The sequence below is a fragment of the Artemia sp. Qi Xiang Cuo genome, chromosome 19 (genome assembly GCF_049724085.1).
Source record: "Artemia sp. Qi Xiang Cuo chromosome 19, ASM4972408v1, whole genome shotgun sequence".
NCBI lineage: Eukaryota > Metazoa > Arthropoda > Branchiopoda > Anostraca > Artemiidae > Artemia > Artemia sp. Qi Xiang Cuo.
Genome location: NC_142812.1, coordinates 57,274,821 through 57,295,657, shown reverse-complemented (window position 1 = coordinate 57,295,657; position 20,837 = coordinate 57,274,821). Strand labels below are relative to the sequence as shown.

Sequence of the window (20,837 nt, the reverse complement as noted above, 5' to 3'; positions counted from 1 at the left end):
TTTACGCGTTCCAAATGGCAAGAACTAACACCTCTATAAAAAAAAATGTAGTGGAAGCTGAGATAACTAGAACTAATGTGATCAGGGACTTAATTAAATATGTATCAGAAAATGAGTACCCTCTACTATATGAACATTTTTTTACTAATATTAAGTAACATAATATATATACATATTTCTTAAGCATTCCAAATGGCAAGAGCTAACATCTCTATAAAAAAAAAATTGTAGTGAAAGCTGAGATAATTAGAACTAACATGATCACTGACTTAAATAAATATCTATGAAAAAATTAGTGCCATCAAATATATGAACATTTTTTACTAATATTGATAAACATAATATATATACATTTTTCTGACGAATTACAACGGTCAAGAACTAACCGATCTATAAAAAAAAATGTAGTGGAAGCTGAGATATTTAGAACTAACACGATCAGTGACTTTAATAAATATATACAAGAAAATGAATACCCTGTACTATATGAACATTTTTTTATTAATATTCATAAACATAATATATATATACATATCTCTTACGCATTCCAAATGGCAAGAACTAACACCTCTATAAAAAAAAAATGTAGTGGAAGCTGAGATAATTAGAACTAACATGATCACTGACTTAAATAAATATATATCAGAAAATGAGTACCATCTACTATATGAATATTTTTTATTAATATTCATAAACATAATATATATATACATATTTCTTACGCATTCCAAATGGCAAGAACTAACACCTCTATAAGAAAAAATGTAGTGGAAGCTGAGATAATTAGAACTAATGTATCAGTGACTTAAATAAATATCTATCAGAAAATGAGTACCATCTACTATATGAACATTTTTTACTAATATTCATAGACATAATATATATATACATATTTCTTACGTGTTCCAAATGTCAAGAACTAACACCTCTAAGAAAAAAATGTAGTGGAAGCTGAGATATTTAGAACTAACATGATCACTGACTTAAATAAATATCTATCAGAAAATTAGTACCATCTACTATATGAACATTTTTTACTAGTATTCATAAACATAATATATATACATATTTCTTACGCATTCCCAATGGCAAGAACTAACACCTCTATAAAAAAAATGTAGTGGAAGCTGAGATAATTAGAACTAATGTGATCAGTGACTTAAATAAATATCTATCAGAAAATGAGTACCATCTACTATATGAACATTTTCTACTAATATTCATAAACATAATATATATACATATTTCTTACTTATTCCAAATGGCAAGAACTAACACCTCTATAAAAGAAAATGTAGTGGAAGCTGAGATAATTAGAACTAATGTGATCAGTGACTTAAATAAGTATCTATCAGAAAATGAGTACCATCTACTATATGAACATTTTTTACTAATATTCATAAACATAATATATATACATATTTCTTACGCATTCCAAATGGCAAGAACTAACACCTCTATAAAAAAATGTAGTGGAAGCTGAGATATTTAGAACTAACCTGATCAGTGACTTAAATAAATATCTGTAACACAATTAGTACAATCTAATATATTAACATTTTTTTATTATTAATTATAAACATAATATATATACATATTTCGTAATTGGTCCCAAGGGCAATCACTTACAGATCTATAAAAAAAAATGTATTGGAATATGATATAACTATAAATAACTTGATCAGTGACTTTATTAAGTATCTCTCAAAAAATGATTACCCCCTACTATATTAACATTTTTTAATAATATTCAGAGACATAATATATATACATGTTTATTAATCGTTCCAAATGGCAAGAACTAACACCTCTATAAAAGAAAAATTGTAGTGGAAGCTGACATATTTAGATATAACATGATCAGTGAATTTAATAAATATCTGTCAGAAAATGAGTAACCTCTACTATATGAAAATTTTCTATTAATATTCATAAACATAATATATATATACATATTTCTTACTCATTTCAAATGGCAAGCACTAACACCTCTATAAAAAAAAATTGTAGTGGAAGCTGAGATAATTAGAACTAATGTGATCAGTGACTTAAATAAAAATCCGTCAAAAAATGAGTACCATCTACTATTATAAATTCCTGGGGATATTTTTGACCATAACTACTACTTTGAATTCCTGGGGATATTTTCAACTGTAACATAGGCAGACGTAGTCCCATCCAAGGGGAGAGGGAACCATCAGAACCCCAGTATACTCCACACCTCCAATCTTTAGTCATGTTTCTTAGTCTCGTATGTTTTCTGTATCGTCGTCGCATTCAGTGTACTAAGGTAAGTGTTATTTTGAGAATTACTCCCTTCCTCCAAAAAAAATCATGTGTCCGCTCCAGGGTGGATATCTTTAAAGCCTAGCCGGCTTAAAAATATTTTAAATCACTATCAGCAAAGCTTGTTCGAAGTCATTCTATAGGATTAAAAGATGGCAGCATATTGTTCCTTTTCCTAATTAAATAAAAAAAAAGTTTTTTTTAACTGAAAGTAAGGAACGACGTTAAAACTTCAAAACGAACAGAAATTATCCCGTATATGAAAGGGGCTGTCCTCACCGCCTCGCTCTTTACGCTAAAGTTTTTGTATTGTTTAACAAAAATAAGAGTTGTGAGAAAGTCAAACTTTAGCGTAAAGAGCGAGGCGTTGAGGAGGGGACAACCCCTTTCATATAGGGAATAATTTATGTTCGTTGTAAGTTTTAACATCTTTCCTTACTTTCAGTTAAAAAAACTTGTTTTTTTATATTTAATTCTTGAACGTTTTTGAATTGATGCAGGTTTTGATTCTGGCTCACCGTACATGAATAATTAAAACCAAATTTGCATATTAATTTTACTTTTATTTGGTTAAATTGCTTTCTCTAAACTTGTTTAATTTTATTTACGAACGTTTTTATTAGTAATAAATATACGTAACTTACGAATGAACTTACGTAACGAAATTCTATATATTTTTAATACGTATATTAGGGGGCTCGCCTACTAGTCAATTCCTCGCTCTTTAAGCTAAAGTTCGAATTTTGTTCCAATTCTTTAAAAATGACCCCTGAATCACAAAGACCGTTATCTAGAATAAATAGCTCTTATGAAAGTACTAAAAAATCTTTGGCTTAAAGAGCGAGGTACTGACTAGGGGGTGAACCCAATCATACACGTAATATTTTCTGTTCGTTTTTAGTTTTGATGTTACTCCTTATTTTCAGCTGGAAAACTTGTTTTTTTATATCTAATTTCTGATCGTTTTTTTTCAATAATGCTGGGAAATCCGGCGCCCCCTTTATAGCAATGTCCCTTCTCCCATGAAAACTCCCTTCATGGAAAGATCCTCCCACATAACTCCCAACCCACCAAGCCCCCTAATACCTGAAACAATCCCTCTGAAAACGTCTGTATACTTCCTAATAACCAATACTATATGTTAACATTGGGCAAAGTTCATAACTTTCAGCCCTCCCCCCGGGGATGTTGGGGGATTAAGTCATTCTAAAGGACATATTTATCATATTTTCAACCATGCTGAACAAAATGGCTATCTCCAAATTTTGATCAGGTGACTTTGGGAAAAAATGAGTGTGGGAGGGGGCCTAGATGCCCTCCATTTTCTTGGTCACTTAAAAAGGGCGCTAGAACTTTTAATTTACGTTCCAATGAGCCCTCCTGTGATATTCTAGGACCACTGGGTCGATACGACCACCCCTGTAAAAATAAAGAAAAATAAACACGCATCCTTGATCTTTCTTCTGGTAAAAAATGCAAAATTCCACATTTTTGTAGATAGGAGCTTGAAACCTCTACAGTAGGGTTCTCTGATACGTTGTATATGATGGTGTGATTTTCATCAAGGTTCTATAGCTTTTAAGTGGTCTTTCCTCCTTTTTTCGAAAATCAGCCAAATTTTCTCAGGCGCGTAACTTTTGATGGGTAGGACTAAACGTGGTGAAAGTCTTATATTTGAAATCAGCATTGAAATTTGATTCTTTTGATGTATCTATTGGTATCAAAAACCCGTTTTCTAGAGTTTCGGTTACCATTGAGCCGGGTCGCTCCTTACTTACAGTTCGTTACCACGAACTGTTTGATCAAAGTTATAATTAAGCCTGTTTTGCCTTTTCCTAGTTCTGTCCAGAAAGGCTGGACTGTCACTGGTATGGTGTAATGACGTAAATCCATGGAAAGAGAGTATCTTAACCATTGTACTATGACAACTATGGGGTTAATAAAATAGTATACGAACTGATGACTGTGATAATGAATTTGACAAGTAAAATTTGTTTTTAGTTTCAGTAAAGTGCTAGTTGTCTTTTAATATTGTTTAAGGTCTAGGTTATGGCTTAAGATTTTGGAGGGGGAAACTTTATTGTCTGTGATCAAAAGTAACGAACCTGGAATTTTTCCTCGGCCCAGAATCGTGTTTCGTAGTCACAATGTTCTCCAGCTACAAAGATACTTCTCAAACTAAAATAAATACACCATATTATTATATAAAAAGTAATATTTAGGAACTAAATACCAAAATTACTGAGGCTTTCAGACACAATCCTGATTTTGTCTCACCAGACCATAAAGAACTTGATTATAATTTAAAACCGACTTTAAAACCCTTTATTAAAATTGAAAATCAAAACTAAATTGAAATTAGAATTTAAAGGATTAGAATATAAAATTGAGTTTTTACACAATTTATATACAAATCACAGACATAAATTATTACTTACAAAGGGTCTATAACAAAAAGTCGATTTGAGAAAGAAAAGGAAGTCAACAAGAAGATAATGAAACCCTAGAAGAAAGAATAAATATAGCCAAGGTAACTTAAAAACAGGGAGAATGGGTAAACTAAATGAAAAATTTACAAAATTTTAGGACTAATGAAAAGATGTCCTAATTTCAGGGACGAGAGCACAGGTTAAATTACTTCACATATGAATACAAGATTAAAAGGAAGGTAAATTACTTTGGCTATTTTCTTCGACAGGTTAGGTTACCACCTAACCTAACCTGTTCAAGAGGGCCGTTCTATTACTCATCTTTGTGCTAAGATCTTACATCTTTTGACAAAGATAGCTTAAAAATGAAATCTTGGCACTAAGATCTTACATCTTATAGCGTTCTTTTGCAAACATCTTTCATCATTCTGCTCTGATCAGCGGTCTAAGAACAATGATGAGTGTATCATCAAAGTTCTCTCATCATTCTTCTATACGGCAGAAACATAGCTTCTTTCACACTTTTTGTTAACATCAGTGAGCTGTAAGATCTTAAAACAAGGATGAGCTAAAGGAACGGAAATCTTTGCAGTAAGATGTAAGATCTTAGATGTAAGATATTAGTGCAAAAGAACGGGCCTAAGGTCAAGATCAAAGTGTTGAAGTTCAAGGTGTTGGGGTGGCCATTGGCACACTTTGGTTCTCTAATCATATAGACTTGAAATCATTGCGTCATTCTGGTTCAAACAAGATGAAGTATGCCTAACTCTCTGCAAACGGTTGAAGGAGGGGGGCAGAGCCAAATAGAGGACAAACTCACAACTTGAGGGGAGTTAAGAAAAATGTGCAAGAATTTAAACTCTAAGAAATAGGAAAGTAGGAAAGATGTCACAATGATAAATACAGCCAAACTACAACGAACCACAGGTACTGCAAATAAGGGGGGTGTTTCCACAGGCATATTCAATCTAAGTAAAACGTTGATGAAAGACTTTAGGCCCATTCTATTGCACTAAGATCTTACATCTAAGATCTCACATTTTTCTGCAAAGATTTCTGTTCTTTTAACTCATCTCTGTTCTAAGATCTTATAGCTAACTTATATTAGCAAAAAGTATGAAGGACGCCATCTTTCTGCCATACACAACAATTATGAGAGAACTTTGATGATACTCATCATTGTTCTTAGACCGCCGATCAGAGCAGAATGATGATAGAAGTTTGCAAAAGAACGCTATAAGATGTAAGATCTTAGTGCTAGGATTTCACTTTTAAGCGCTCTTTGTCAAAAAATGTAAGATCTTAGCACAAAGATGAGTAAAAGAACGGCCCTTTTATATCAAATCAAATTTTAGTCTTCTTCTTTCACAGACTTTTGATGAAAATTGAAGAAACGTTGACAGACGTCTTCTGACATATATTGACAGACGTTGATTAAATGCTTAAATCAAATCAAATTTTAGTCCTTTTCTTTTTTATTACAAGACACACGTAATCCATTATATGCCAAATTTGCATTGCGTTAATAACGCTGCATATTTTGTAGTAAGCCTAAATGCACTTTATATATTTGTTTCACTATTTCACGTTGCAAATCTACGATTTTGGCTCCAGCAGGACAAAGATTGAGCTTTAAAATTACAAAAATCCCTTAGGGTATATACAGGGTTACCAACCAAGCCAAAAAAAAATCTATAATCTTCTTGCGTTCTTTTGAAACTCCTGGAGAGGGTTTTATTTCTGATTATTTAGGCCTTTAGCAAAAGCTTATGGAATATTCTACACACAAGCCAAAAGAGCACGTGTTTGTTAATAATTATAGTGCCGTTATGGGTGCCGTCATGGTGCCGTTAATTGTTGTTCGACTGGGGGACAAACAAAAGTACAGATCCAACCAATGGCCATAGGTTCTATGTTGATGACAGGTTACCTCTATGCAGGGCTTCCAATCGCCAAAATGTTTGGGGTGAGGGGTAATAGGTTGTACTGACTGCAAGTCATTATTTCTGAATGCCTTTATTTAATCGATAGTCAACTTAATGCCAATTTCTTTCATACCTTATGGTGTGGAGAAGAATTGCCTCTCGTGTTGTTTTACTGCGAGAAAAGTTTGCACTTCCAATTAGTTACCTAGCAAGTGTACTTTAAGAAATGTTGGATACTTTTTGACGGTTAAATAGTGTTGGATAGCAAACGCTTCTACTCTGCCATAAGACGACTGAGTATAACTAGTTGTGCTGTTTGTCAATTTCTACCGTAACTAGGTCTAAGGTAATCTTCGATTTCTGTAATTATGATCAAGATATATGATTTATACTAGATCTACGTCTTTTCTCACAAACAGCTCTGTTGCATTGGAATGGCTTTTATAGCTATCATTCATTTTGAACAGTAGACTTTGTCTAATAGTGGCCTTTCCCCAGAAGAGTTGTTTTGGATTGCTTCATTCACGCTTTTCACTGCTATGATACTGAAGACACTGCAGAGTTCATTAACACAGAATAATTTCCGGTTGTCCAGTGAGGCAACGACCTAATTTTTCACAATATATTTCGATATGATCGCTCCAGGAAGTTGTTGTGGACTGCATTACCAGCCCATTTACTACTATGATTCTTAGAACAGTAGAGATCAAACACTTCGTGGTAAAGAATTGCAAGTAAGGAGCGACACGGCTCAATAGAAACCGAAACTCTAAAAAACAGAATTTTCATATCAATAAATAAATCAAAAGAATCGGCTTATTATGCTGATTCCAAATATAAAAGATTCATTGAGGTTAATCTTACCTATAAAAGGCTACGAGCCTGAGAGAATTTTTGTCATTTACGAAAAAGGGGGAAACATCCCCTTAAAGTCAAAGAATTTTATTTCTTCGCTCTAAAAGTCTTAAGAATCTTAATCTTATAAAGAATATAAACGTCAATTACACCATTAGATTCGGCGACATCAGGGATCCCTAATGTAGAAGTTTCAAGTTCCTATCTACAAAAATTTGAAATTTTGTGTTTTTGTCAGAGGAGATATCCCAAATGCGTGTTTGTTTCTTTTTTTCCCAGGGGTGATTGTATCGAACCAGTGGTTCTAGAAGATTGGGAGAGGGCTAATTTGAACGGAAATTAGAAGTTCTAGTGCCTTTTTCAAGTGAAGGGAAAGATTGGAGGGCAACTAGACCCCCCACGCCCCTTTTTTCGTAAAAATCGTCTGATAAAAGTTTTGAGATAGCCATTTTGCTCAGTTGAAAAGTCCCAGAACTATACCTTTGGAGGCAACATACCCCCCCCCCCCAGCTCCTGCGTATTAGCCGTTAAGTTGGTAAATTCGTCCATTGTTTACGCATAGTATTTGTTATTGGGAAGTACACAGACACCTTTCAGGTGGATTTTGTGCTTGGGTGGGTTTCCATTGGGATCATTTACCGTGTGGAGGGGAATTTCAGGGGTGAGCTTTCCAGGGAAAAATTTACACTGGAGGAATTGAAAAGAACTGCTATATGAAATTCTTTTTAATTGTCTAACTTTCTCTTTGTCTAATCATTTTGAATGTGGAGATGTTCTGGCGGAATTGTCCGGGGAAAAATTTTCAGCGTATTTGGATTTCCGGTAAATAATTTCCACGGAAGGGAGGAATTTCAGAGTGATTGGAAAAACGACTAGAACTTAAATCTTTTTCAAATGAAAGTATGCTAAGTAGAATTTTTCAGGGTGAATGCTCTGCAAGAAATTTTATGAAGGGGGAGACTTTCAGCGAGGACAGAATTGTTTGGAAGGAATTTCACGGAAAAGGGATGTATTTTACGTGGGAGAAACTTTCCACGGAGGAGTTTCCCTTAAGGGAAGGGAATTTTTCACCAGGGATGAGCCAGATTTACCAGCATTATCATAGGTAGCGCGCTAGCGCTGCCTAAGTAAAGAACGATGTGGGCACAATGTGTTGTTTTTTGGTTCTTTATACCCGGGCACTTCGTATCGAAGAAGTTGTCGTAGAAACTTCGAAAAGGGCTCTTTCAATGGGAAATCGGAGTGGCTAGTGCCCTTTTTAATAGTTGTGGGGGTCCCCAGCCCATCAATCCCCCAAACACATCCAATCAAAATTTTGAGATAGCCATTTTGTTCAGCGTAGTGGATTTTAAGATAGAAAATACGTTTTTGAGGAGGACACTCCCCCACAACCCTAAGGCCAAGGGTTTTAAGTTATGCCCTAGGGGCATATAAGGTTTTATAGAAGGTGTTGTCGTAGAAACTTCAAAACAGGCTCATTCGATTGGAAATTCAAAGGGCTAGTACCCTTTTTAATAGTCGAAATTGATTGGACGGCAACTAGCCCCCCACGCCCATCCTTCCCCCAAAGACATCCAATCAAAATTTTAAGATAGCCATTTTGTTCAGCGTAATTGATCTCCAGATAGAAAATATGTTTTTGAGGAGGACATTCCCCTACAATCCTCAGGGCAAGAGTTTTCAGATGTGCCCTTGGGGCATATAAGGTTTTTATAGCTGGCATTGTCTTAGACACTTCAAAACAGACTCATTCGATTGGAAATTCAAAGAGCTAGTGCTCTTTTTAATAGTTGAAAGTGATTGGAGGGCAACTAGCTCAATCAAAATTTTGAGATAGCCATTTTGTTCAGCGTAGTTGATTTCCAGATAGAAAATATGTTTTTGAGGAGGACACTCCCCCACAACCCTCAGGGCAATGGTTTTAAGTTTGGCCCTATGGTGCATATAAGGTTTTTATACAAGGCGTTGTCATAGAAACTTCCAAACAGGCTCATTCGATTTGAAATTCAAAGGGCTAGTCCCCTTTTTAATAGTCGAAAGTAATTGGAGGGCATCTAGCCCCCCCCCCTCACGCCCATCATTCTCCCAAATACACCCAATAAAAATTTTGAGATAGAAATTTGGTTCAGCGTAGTTGATTTCCAGATAGAAAATATGTTTTTGAGGAGGACACTCCCCCACAACCCTCAGGGCAAGGGTTTTACGTTATGCCCCAAGGGCATATAAGGCTTTTATAGAAGGCGTTGTCGTCGAAACTTTAAAACAGGCTCATCCGATTGGAAATTCAAAGGGATAGTGCCCTTTTTAATAGTCGAAAGGGTTTGGAGGGCAACTAGCCCCCCCCCACGTTCATCATTCCCCCAAACACATCCAATCAAAATTTTTAGATAACCATTTTCTTCAGCTTAGTTCATTATCAAATAAAAAATACGTTATTGAGGAGGACGCTCCCCCACAGCCCTCAGGGCAAAGGTTTTAAGTTATGCCCCGGGGCATATAAGGTTTTTTAGAAGTAATTGATTGGAGGGCAACTAGCCCCCCCCCCCAGCTCAGTATTCCCCCAAATACATCCAATGAAAATTTTAAGATATCCATTTTGTTCAGCGTAGTTGTTATACAGATAGAAAATTGTTTTTGTTGAGGACAATCCCCCATAACCCTCAGGGCACGGGTTTTAAGTTATGCCCTGGGGACCTATAAGGATTTTTTTAGAAGGCGTTGTCGTAGAAACTTCTAAACAGGCTCATTCGATTGGAAATTCAAAGGGTTAAGGCCCTTTTTAAGAGTCGAAAGTGATTGGAGTGTATCTAGCCGCCCCCCACGCCCATCATTCCCCCATATACTTCCAATCAAAATTTGAGATAGCCATTTTGTTCAGCGTAGTTGATTTCCAGATAGAAAATACGTTTTTGAAGAGGACACTCCCCCACAACCCTCAGGGCAAGGGTTTTAAGTTATGCCCTAGGAGCGTATAAGGTTTTTATAGAAGGCGTTGTCGTAGAAACTTCAAAAAAGGCTCATTAGATTGGAAATTTAAAGGGCTAGTACCCTTTTTAATAGTCGAAAGTGATTGGAGGGCAATTAGTCCCCCCCCTCACGCCCATCATTCCCCCAAACATATCCAATCAAAATTTTTAGATAGCCATTTTGTTTAGCGTAGGCTAGTTTATTTCCAGAAAGAAAATATGTTTTTGGGGAGGACACTCCCCCACAACCCTCAGGGCAATGGTTTTAAGTTATGCCCTATGGGGCATATAAGGTTTTTATAGAAGGCGTTGTCGTATAAACTTCAAAAGAGGCTTATTAGATTGGAAATTCAAAGGGCTAGTATCCTTTTTAATAGTCGAAATTGATCGGAGGGCAACTAGCCCTCCCCAAGCCCATTATTCCCCCAAATACTTCCAATCAAAATTTTGAGATAGCCATTTTGTTCAGCGTAGTTGATCTCCAGATAGAAAATATGATTTTGAGGAGGACACTCCCCCACAACCCTCAAGGCAAGGGTTTTAAGTTATGCCCTGGGGGCATATAAGGTTTTTATAGAAGGCGTTGTCGTAGAAACTTCTAAACAGGCTCATTCGATTGGAAATTCAAAGGGTTAGTGCCCTTCTTAGTAGTCAAAAGTGATTGGAATATATCTAGCCCCCGCCCCCCACGCCCATCAGTCCCCCAAATTCCTCCAATCAAAATTTTGAGATAGCCGTTTTGTTCAACGTAGTTGATTTCCAGATAGAAAATATTTTTTTGAGGAGGACATTCCCCCACAACCCTCAGGGCAAGGGTTTTAAGTTATGACCTAGGGGCATATAAGGTTTTTATAGAAGGCGTTGTCGTAGAAACTTCAAAAAAGGCTCATTCGATTGGAAATTCCAAGGTTTAGTACCCTTTTTAATAGTTGTAAGTGATTGGAGGGCAACTAGTTCCCCCCCTCACGCCCATCATTCCCCCAAACATATCCAATCAAAATTTTTTAGATAGCCATTTTGTTTAGCGTAGGCTAGTTTACTTCCAGATAGAAAATATTTTTTTGGGGAGGACACTCCCCCAAAACCCTCGGAGCACTGGTGTTATGTTATGCCCTATGGAGCATATACGGTTTTTATAGAAGGTGTTGTCGTAGAAACTTCAAAAGAGGCTAATTCGATTGGAAATTGAAAGGGCTAGTACCCTTTCTAATAGTCGAAATTGATCGGAGGGCAACTAGCCCCCCCAAAGCCAATCATCCCCCAAATACTTCCGAGCAAAATTTTAAAATAGCCATTTTGTTTAGCGTAGTTGATATCCAGATAGAAAATATGTTTTTTGTGGTGGACACTCCCCCACAACCCTCAGGGCAGGGTTTTAAGTTATGCCCTATGGGGCATATAAGGTTTTTATAGAAGGTGTTGTCGTAGAAACTTCTAAACAGGCTCATTCGATTGGAAATTCAAAGGGTTAGTGCCCTTTTTAATAGTTGAAAGTGATTGAAGTGTATCTAGCCCCCCCCCCAGCCTATCATTCCCCCAAATACCTGCAATCAAAATTTTGAGATAGCCATTTTGTTAAACATAGTTGATCTCAAGATAGGAAATTTATTTTTGAGGAAGACACTCCCCCCTAACCATCAGGGCAAGGGTTTTAAGTTATGGCCTAGGAGCGTATAAGATTTTTATAGAAGGTGTTGTCGTAGAAACTTCAAAACAGGCTACATTGATTGGAAATTCAAAGGACTAGTACCCTTTTTAATAGTCGAAAGTGATTGGAGGGCAACTAGTCCCCCCTCATGCCCATCCGTCCCCCCAACATAACCAATCAAAATATTTAGATAGCCATTTTGTTTAGCGTAGGCTAGTTTACTTCCAGAAAGAAATTATTTTTTTGGGGAGGACACACCCCCACAACCCTCAGGGCAGTGGTTTTATGTTATGCCCTATGGGGAATATAAGGTTTTTATAGAAGGCGTTGTCGTAGAAACTTCAAAACAGGCTCATTCGATTGGAAATTCAAAGGGCTAGTATCCTTTTTAATAGTCGAAAGTGATTGGAGGGCAACTAGCCCCCCTCAAGCCCATTATTCCCCCAAATACATCCAATGAAAATTTTAAGATATCCATTTTGTTCAGCGTAGTTGATTTCTAGATAGAAAATATGTTTTTGAGGAGGACACTCCCCCCCAACCCTCAGGGCAAGGGTTTTAAGTTATGCCCTGGGGGCATATAAGGTTCTTATAGAAGGCCTTGTCGTAAAATCTTCAAAGCAGGCTCATTCGATTGGAAATTCAAAGGGCTAGTGCCCCTTTTAATAGTCGAAAGTGATTGGAGGGCAACTAGCCCCCCACGCCCATCGTTCCCCAAAACACATCAAATAAGTAATTTAAGATAGCCATTTTGTTCAGCGTAGGCTAGTTGATTTCCGGATAAAAAATATGTTTTTTAGGAGGACACTCCCCAGAAGACACTCCCCCATAACCCTCAGGGCAAGGGTTTTAAGTTATCGCCTGGAGGCATATAAGGATTTATAAGAAGGCGTTGTCGTAGAAACTTCAAAACAGGCTCATTCGATTGGAAATTCAAAGGGCTAGTTTCCTTCTTAATAGTCGAAAGTGATTGGAGGGGAACTAGCCCCACCTCCCCGCCCAACATTACCCCAAACACATCCAAACAAAATTTTGATATAGCCAATTTGTTCAGCGTAGTTGATTTCCAGATAGAAAATATGTCTTTGAGGAGGGCACTCCCCAATAACCCTCAGGGCAAGGGTTTTAAGTTATGTCCTGGGGTATATAAGGTTTTTATAGAAGGCGTTGGCATAGAAACTTCAAAAGAGACTCATCTGATTGAAAATTCAAAGGGCTAGTGCCCTTTTTGATAGACAAAACTGATTGGAGGGCAACTAGCCCCTCCCCCCCACACGTCCATCATTCACCCAAACGCATCCAATCAAAATTTTTAGATAGCCATTTTGTTTAGCGTAGGCTAGTTGATTTCCAGATAGAAAATATGTTTTTGAGAAGGACACTCCCCCACAACTCTCAGGGCAAGGGTTTTAAGTTATGCCCTGGGCGCATATAAGGTTTTTATAGAAGGTGTTACCGTAGAAACTTCAAAAAAGGCTAATTCGATTGTAAATTCAAAGGCTAGTGCCTTTTTTAACAGTAGAAAGTGATTAGTAATATTTTTTGTTGTTGTTGTTGTTGTTTAGACCAGGGCACTTCGTATCGAAGGAGTTGTCGTGGGAACTTAGAAAGGGGCTCATTCGATTGAAAAAAGAAAGGTCTGATACCCTTTTAAATAGTCGAAAGTGATTGGAGGGCAACAAATCCCCATTTCACTGCCACCCTTCCATTGGCCCATTATGTTTAAAAATTAAATATTGCCTTAAGATTAAATCAAAATGCATTGTGATAATGATAATTCCCAGTAAGGCATCTCAGCAGTATCCCAAGAACGAATGAGGGTATTATGTTCAAACTTTCGAGGCTACTTCTGCTCTTAAAATTTGACCAAATCAAAATAATGTAAGTGTATCCAAGCTATCAAAGAAAGTAAACAGATTTTCTTGTGAATGGTATCAAGTTTTCCATTTCAGGTCAACTAGAGGAGGTATGAAACTAAGTTAAACAGTATTATTTGTGTCCAGATTTTTAAAAGGGTGTATGTTGTCAAAATTTGCTGAAAATTTTTCTCCAGCATACAAATAGCAGGCCAAACTATAAAAGTCTTAAAAAACGAAAAGATTAAAGTGTTATTTTCTTTTTCCCTAAAAATACTTCGTCAATATAAAACGAACAGAAATTAATTAAAAAAACTGTTTCCGCATAATAAGTTTTTCAAAGAAAAGTAAAGAACTCCATTAAACAAAAAATTAGCAACAATAAAATCAAATAATCTACCAAGCTCGAAACTACCACAAATCAGCATCGATAAATAAATGAAACCCAAAACGAACAGAAATTACAATAATTAGCCGATTCAAACTCAAAACGAGCAGAAATTAACATAACTTGGGCTCAAAACCCCAATGCCTTCCTAAGGTTAGAACAAAATTTGCACTTTACCGAAAAAATACAAATGAATGTATAATTTCAGTTTAATATACATATACTGATGTTTAGTAATCAAAATGTTAAAATTAGTTTATTTATTAAAGTTATAAAATTAAAAACATTTATATTTTTTTCAGTAAAGTGCAAATTTTGTTCTGGCCTTGGGAAGGATAGGGGTTTTGCGCCCAACTTATGTTAATTTCTGCTCGTTTTGAGTTTGACTCGGTTAATTTATTGTAATTTCTGTTCGTTTTGAGTTTCATTTATTTATCGATGCTGATTTGTGGTAGTTTCGAGCTTGGTAGATTATTTGATTTTATTTTTGCTCATTTTTTGTTTAATGGAGTTCTTTACTTTTCGTTGAAAAACTTATTTTGTGGAAAAAGATTTTTAAATTAATTTAAAAAAGATCAGAAATTACATAAAAAACAAGTTTTTTTGACTGAAAGTATAAGCAACATAAAAACTCAAAAGAAGAGAAATTATTCCGTATATAAAGGGGTTGCCCCCATTTTCAGTAACTTGCTCTTTACGCTAAAGTTTGACTGTTTGTCCTAATTTTCTAAGAGCGACTACTGAAACAAAAGGGTCGTTTAATTAGAATAGGAAGCTTTTTTAAAAGTGCTGAAATCTTTGGCGTGAAGAGCAAGATATTGAGGAGGGGGCAACCCCTTCATATATGGAATAATTTCTATTCGTTTTTAATTTCAATGTTGATCCTTAGTTTCAGTTGAAAAAACTTGTTTTTTTTTATTTAATCAATGACATATAATGATTTCCAGTCATCCATGACCGAATGTTATCATGTTATCATTGACCAAATGTCAACCATGCTATAGTAGCAATGACAAAAATTTAACGTATCCATTATTATAGAAAATAATATGCCAAGGCACAACACATTTGAAGAAGATTTCTATATATTATATGGAGATAAAAATAATGCAGTTGAAAATTCAAAGTGGTGTCTTTGTTTCCTCAACTATATTATGGATGAAATTTTGTCACAAAATTTTGTCCGCCACAGTTCATCAGTTTGCCATGGTCATCACTGGCCAGGATTAAATGTTATCATATTATCAGTGACTAAATGTTATCATGGCTCAGCCAACCGGGTCATCATTTTCTTGAATTGATAACGTTATCATGTTCTCACTGACCAAATGTTATCATGGCTCAGCCAACCGGGTCATCATTTTATTCAAATGATAATGTTATCATGTTATCACTGACCAAATGTTATCATGGCTCAGCTAACCGGGTCATCATTTTATTCAATTGATAATGTTATCATGTTATCACTGACCAAATGTTATCATGGCTGAGCCAACCGGGTAATCATTTTATTCAATTGATACTGTCAATTTTTAATCAACTAATCTGCTCTCTTTTAGGGAGCAGCTTCCACATTTTTTTGTCTAAAAGGAAGCAACATGCATGCAAAGCACTACAACCAATTTTTGCCTATTGAGGAGGGGCAACGCTCTAATCCGTTCCTACAAACGCGCCTAACCCATGCTTAAATAATGTCCCTATGTGTCTGACATTACTGCCCCATTCCTGTTTTATGTTCTTGTTGTTAGATGGTGCCCTCTTAATAGCCGAAAGAGCTGAGGAACACATGAGCACGTGCTTATTTTGCATTATTGATTTTTTGGGGCAGAGGGAAATTTAGAAAAACACAAAAAATAAACATTTTATGAGCATTGTTAAAAAAAAAATGTTGATATTTGAGCTCAATTTGCAGCACTTTATTAAACACTATTAGTCAAAACTTAACATTCTATTTTGTCGTATTTTTTTTGTTCGTTTATACTTAAAAATCAATAATCAAATCTTAGCCCTGATATTACATTACCCCGTTTCACAATGAGTTGCTACCAACAAGTAGTGACTACTGAATTTTAATGTTGTCACGAAATAGATATACTCCTGTAAATTACTGAACACGCACGTGATGCTTCTGTTTCTACGACCCTGTTCAAGGCCAGTTATATCGAACAGTTCAAGTGATCCTGACTCGATCAAAATGAATGATCAGAGGCAACGCTATAGCGTTGCCTATAGTAAAGGCCATACGCCTCCAATGTTTTATTATTTATTATTATTATTATTTTTCCCAGAGGCACTTAATATGGAAGAGGTCGTCGTATAAACTTCAATGGGGGCTCATTCAATTGGAAATCGAGAGTTCTAGTGCCCTTTTTAAGGGTCAAAAGTGATTGGAAGGTAACTAACACCCCTTCCACGCCCACCATTTTCCTAAACACATCCAATAAAAATTTTGAGCCAGCCATTTTGTTCTACGTAGTTGATTTCCAGATAGAAATTATATTTTTGAGGAGGACACTCCGTCACAGCCTTCAGGGCATGAGTTATAAGTTATACAATGGGGGCATATAAGGTTTTTATAGAAATCTTTGTCGTAGAAACTTCAAAATGGGCAAATTCGATTGGAAATTCAAAGAGCTAGTGCCCTTTTTAAGGGAAAAAAGTGATTGGTGGGCAACTAAACCCCCTCTCAAGCCCACCTTTTCCCCAAACACATCCAATCAAATTTTTGAGATAGCCATTTTGTTCAATATAGTTGAAAGTTCTAGAAATTAGGTCTTTGAAGATGACAACCCCCCACAGCCCTCAGGGCAAGGTTGTGAGTTATGCCCTCGGGGCATACAAGCTTTTTATTGAAAATTTTGTCGTAAAAACTTCAAAAATGGCTCATTCCATTACAAGTTTAAATAGCTAGTGCCCTTTTTAATCATTGAAAGTGATTGGAAGGCAACTAACACCCTTTCCACGCCCACTATTTCCCACAACACATCCAATCAAAATTTGGAGATAGCCATTTTGTTCAACGTATTTGAAAGTTCTGGAAATTATATCTTTGTGCAGGATACCCCCCCTCCCTACAGTCCTCAGGGCAAGGGTTATAAGTTATGCCATGGGGGCATATATGCTTCTTGTGGAAGGAATGATCGTACAAACTACAGAGAGGGCTCATTTGATTGGAAATTGAAAGTTCTAGTTCACTTTTTAAGTGTCAAAAGATATCGGAGGGTAACCAGCCCCCACGCCGTTTTTTCCCAAATGCAGCCAATAAAAATTTTGAGATAGCTATTTTGTTAAAACAGGTCTAAGATCATATAACTAAAACTCCGGTGTTGACAGAGCCCCCCAGGGCCTGTCAGAAGGCGTTTTAAGTTATGCCCTGGGGGCATATATGGTTTTTGTGGAAAGGATGCTCATATAAATTTCAAAGAGGGCTCATTTTTTTTGGAAATTGAAAGTTCTAGTTCAATTTTAAGAGTCAACAGAGATTGGAGGGCACCTAGCCCCCCCCCCCCTCCACGCCCTTTGCCCTTAAGCCCATCCAATAAGAACTTAGAGATAGCCATTTTTTGAAGAAATAGTTCAAAGACCATGCAACGAAAACTCTCTGGTTGACTCAGCCCCCAGGGCCCCAGGGCAGGCTTTGTAAGTTATGCCCTAGGGGAATATATGGTTCTTATTGAAGGGATACTCGTAAAAACTTTGGAGAGGGCTCATTTGGTTGGAAATTGAAAGTTCTAGTTCAGTTTTTAAGATTTAAAAAAGAGATTAGAGGGCAACTACCCCCCACCCCAACGCCCCTTTTCCCCCAAATGCATCCGATAAAAATTTTGAGATAGCTATTAAGTTAAAAATTGTTCAAAAGTCAGATAACGAAAACTCACGTGTCGACACAACCCTTTGGGCCCTGGGAAAGGCGTTGTATATTATGCCCTGGGGCATGTATGGTTCTTATGAAAGTAATGTTCATATAAACTTCAGAGAAGGCTCATTTGATTGGAAATTGAAAGTTCGAGCTCACTTTTTTATTTTCAAAAAAGATCCGAGGGCAACTAGCCGCCCACGCCTTCTTATTCCAAACCCATCTAATATAAATCTTGAGATAAATATTTTGTTAAAAAATAGTTCAAAGATCGGATTAAAAAAAACTCTGGTGTCAATACAACCCCCCCCCAGGGCCCGGGGTAAGCCGTTCTAAGTTATACTCTAAAGGCATGTATTGTTCTTATGTAAGGAATGCTTGTATAAACTTCATAGAGGGCTCATTTGATTGGAAATTGAAAGTTCTAGTTCAGTTTCTAAGATTTAAAAAAGAGATTAGAGGGCAACTACCCCCCACCCCAACGCCCCTTTTCCCCCAAATGCATCCGCTAAAAATTTTGATATAGTCATTATGTTAAAAATTTTTCAAAAGTCAGATAACGAAAACTCACGTGTCGACACAACCCTTTGGGCCCAGGGCAAGGCGTTGTATATTATGCCCTGGGGCATGTATGGTTTTTATGAAAGTAATGTTCATACAAAATTCAGAGAAGGCTCATTTGATTGGAAATTGAAAGTTCGAGCTCACTTTTATATTTTCAAAAAAGATCCGAGGGCAACTAGCTCCCCCCCATGCCTTCTTATTCCCACCCCATCTCATATAAATCTTGAGATAGACATTTTGTTAAAAATAGTTCAAAGATCGGATTAAAAAAAAACTCTGGTGTCAATACACCCCCCCCCCCCCAGGGCCCGGGGGAAGCCGTTCTAAGTTATACTCTAAAGGCATGTATTGTTTTTATGAAAGGAATGCTCGTATAAACTTCATAGAGGGCTCATTTGATTGGAAATTGAAAGTTCTAGTTCACTATTTAAGAGTCAAGAGATTTAAGAACGTCTAGCCCCCCCCCTGTCCCACGCCCTATTCTCCCCAAACCCCTCCACTATAAATTTTGAAAGCCAGTTTTTGGACAATTGTTCAAAAATTAGATAACAAAAACTCCGGTGTCCACACAACCCCCCAGGGCCGTGGGGGTAGGCGTTTTAAGTGTTGTCCTGGAGGCGTATATGGTTCATATGAAACGGATTCTCGTATAGACTTCAGTGAGGAAACATTTGATTGGAAATTGAAAGTTTTAGTTCACTTTTTAAGAGTCAAAAGAAATCCGAGGGCAACTAGCCCCCCTCCCACATACCTTTATTTCCCCGAGCCCATTCGACAAAATTTTAAAACAGCCATTTCAATAAAAATAGTTCAAAGGTCAGACAAGAAAAGCTCCTGTGTTGACGCAATCCCCCAGGGCCCGGAGGCAAGCTTTGTAAATAACACTCTGGGGGTATGTATAGTTCTTACTGAAGGGCTACTCGTACAAACTTCGGAGACGTTTATAAACTTCGGAGAGGGTTCATTTGATTGGAAATTGAAAGTTCTTGTTCACTTTTTAAGAGTTAAAAGAGATCAGAGGGCAACTAGACACTCCTCCATGAAGAAAATAAATGTTTTTACTTTTATAACTTTAAAAAATCAAACAATATTAACATTTTGATTATCAGTATATGTATATTAAACTGAAAATGCACATTCATTTGGATTTTTTTCAGTAAAGTGCAAATTATGTTCTGGCCTTGGGAAGGCATAGGAGTTTTGAGCCCTATTCATGTTAATTTCTGCTCGTACGCGGTTATTTATTTTAATTTCTATTTGTTTTGGATTTAATTTATTTATCGATGATGATTTGTGGTAGTTTCACGCTTGGTAGATTATTTGATTTTAATTTCGCTTATTTTTTGTTTAATGGAGTTTTTTACTGTTCTTTTAAAAGTTAATTTTATGCGAAAAGTTTTTTAAATTAATTATTGTTCGTTTTATATTGACATAGTCTTTTCAGGGAAAAAAGTTCTTTAAATATTTTCGTTTTTTAAGACTTTATAGTTTGGAGGAAAATTTTCGGCAATTTATAACTACATACACCCTTTTACAATTCTGTAAAAAAGTAGCTATGCTTAGTTTAGATTCATTCCTCCACCTAATCATCATATATGAAAAATGGGTTACTAATCGCCAAAAAAAAATTGTTATACGTTCTTTGATAGCCTGATTGCACTTACGTCGTATTTATCTGATAGACTTTTAAAAGCAAAACTAGCCCCGAATGTTTGAACAACATACCCTCGGTCGTTCTTAGGATACTGCTGAGATGTCTTATTGGGAATTAGCATTAACACAGTGCATTTTTATTTAATCTTAAGGCAACATTTAATTTTGAAACATAATGGGCAATGGGAGGGTGGGCGTGGGAGGGGGAATAGTTGCCCTCCAATCCCTTTTGACTATTAAAAAGGGTATTAGCCCTTTCTATCTTCAATTGAATGAGCCCTTTTCGAAGTTCTTAAGACAACTACTTCGATACGAAAGGCCCTGGTCTAAACGAAATAAAAAAATAATAATAATACATTGTTCCCACATCGATCTTTCATAGGCAGCGCGCTAGCGCTGCCTAAGTAAAAA

General features: G+C 36.4%; 1 protein-coding gene across 1 annotated transcript in view; it reads right to left on the bottom strand.

Moving 5' to 3' along the window:
- LOC148941039 (acyl-CoA synthetase short-chain family member 3, mitochondrial-like) overlaps window positions 1-20,837 on the bottom strand; it is a 316,825-nt gene that overhangs the window by 70,364 nt on the left and 225,624 nt on the right. Inside the window, exon 7 of the mRNA XM_089105148.1 lies at window positions 4,392-4,464. Coding sequence (XP_088961274.1) covers window positions 4,392-4,464 — 73 coding nt within the window. The remainder of the gene's footprint in view (window positions 1-4,391; window positions 4,465-20,837) is intronic.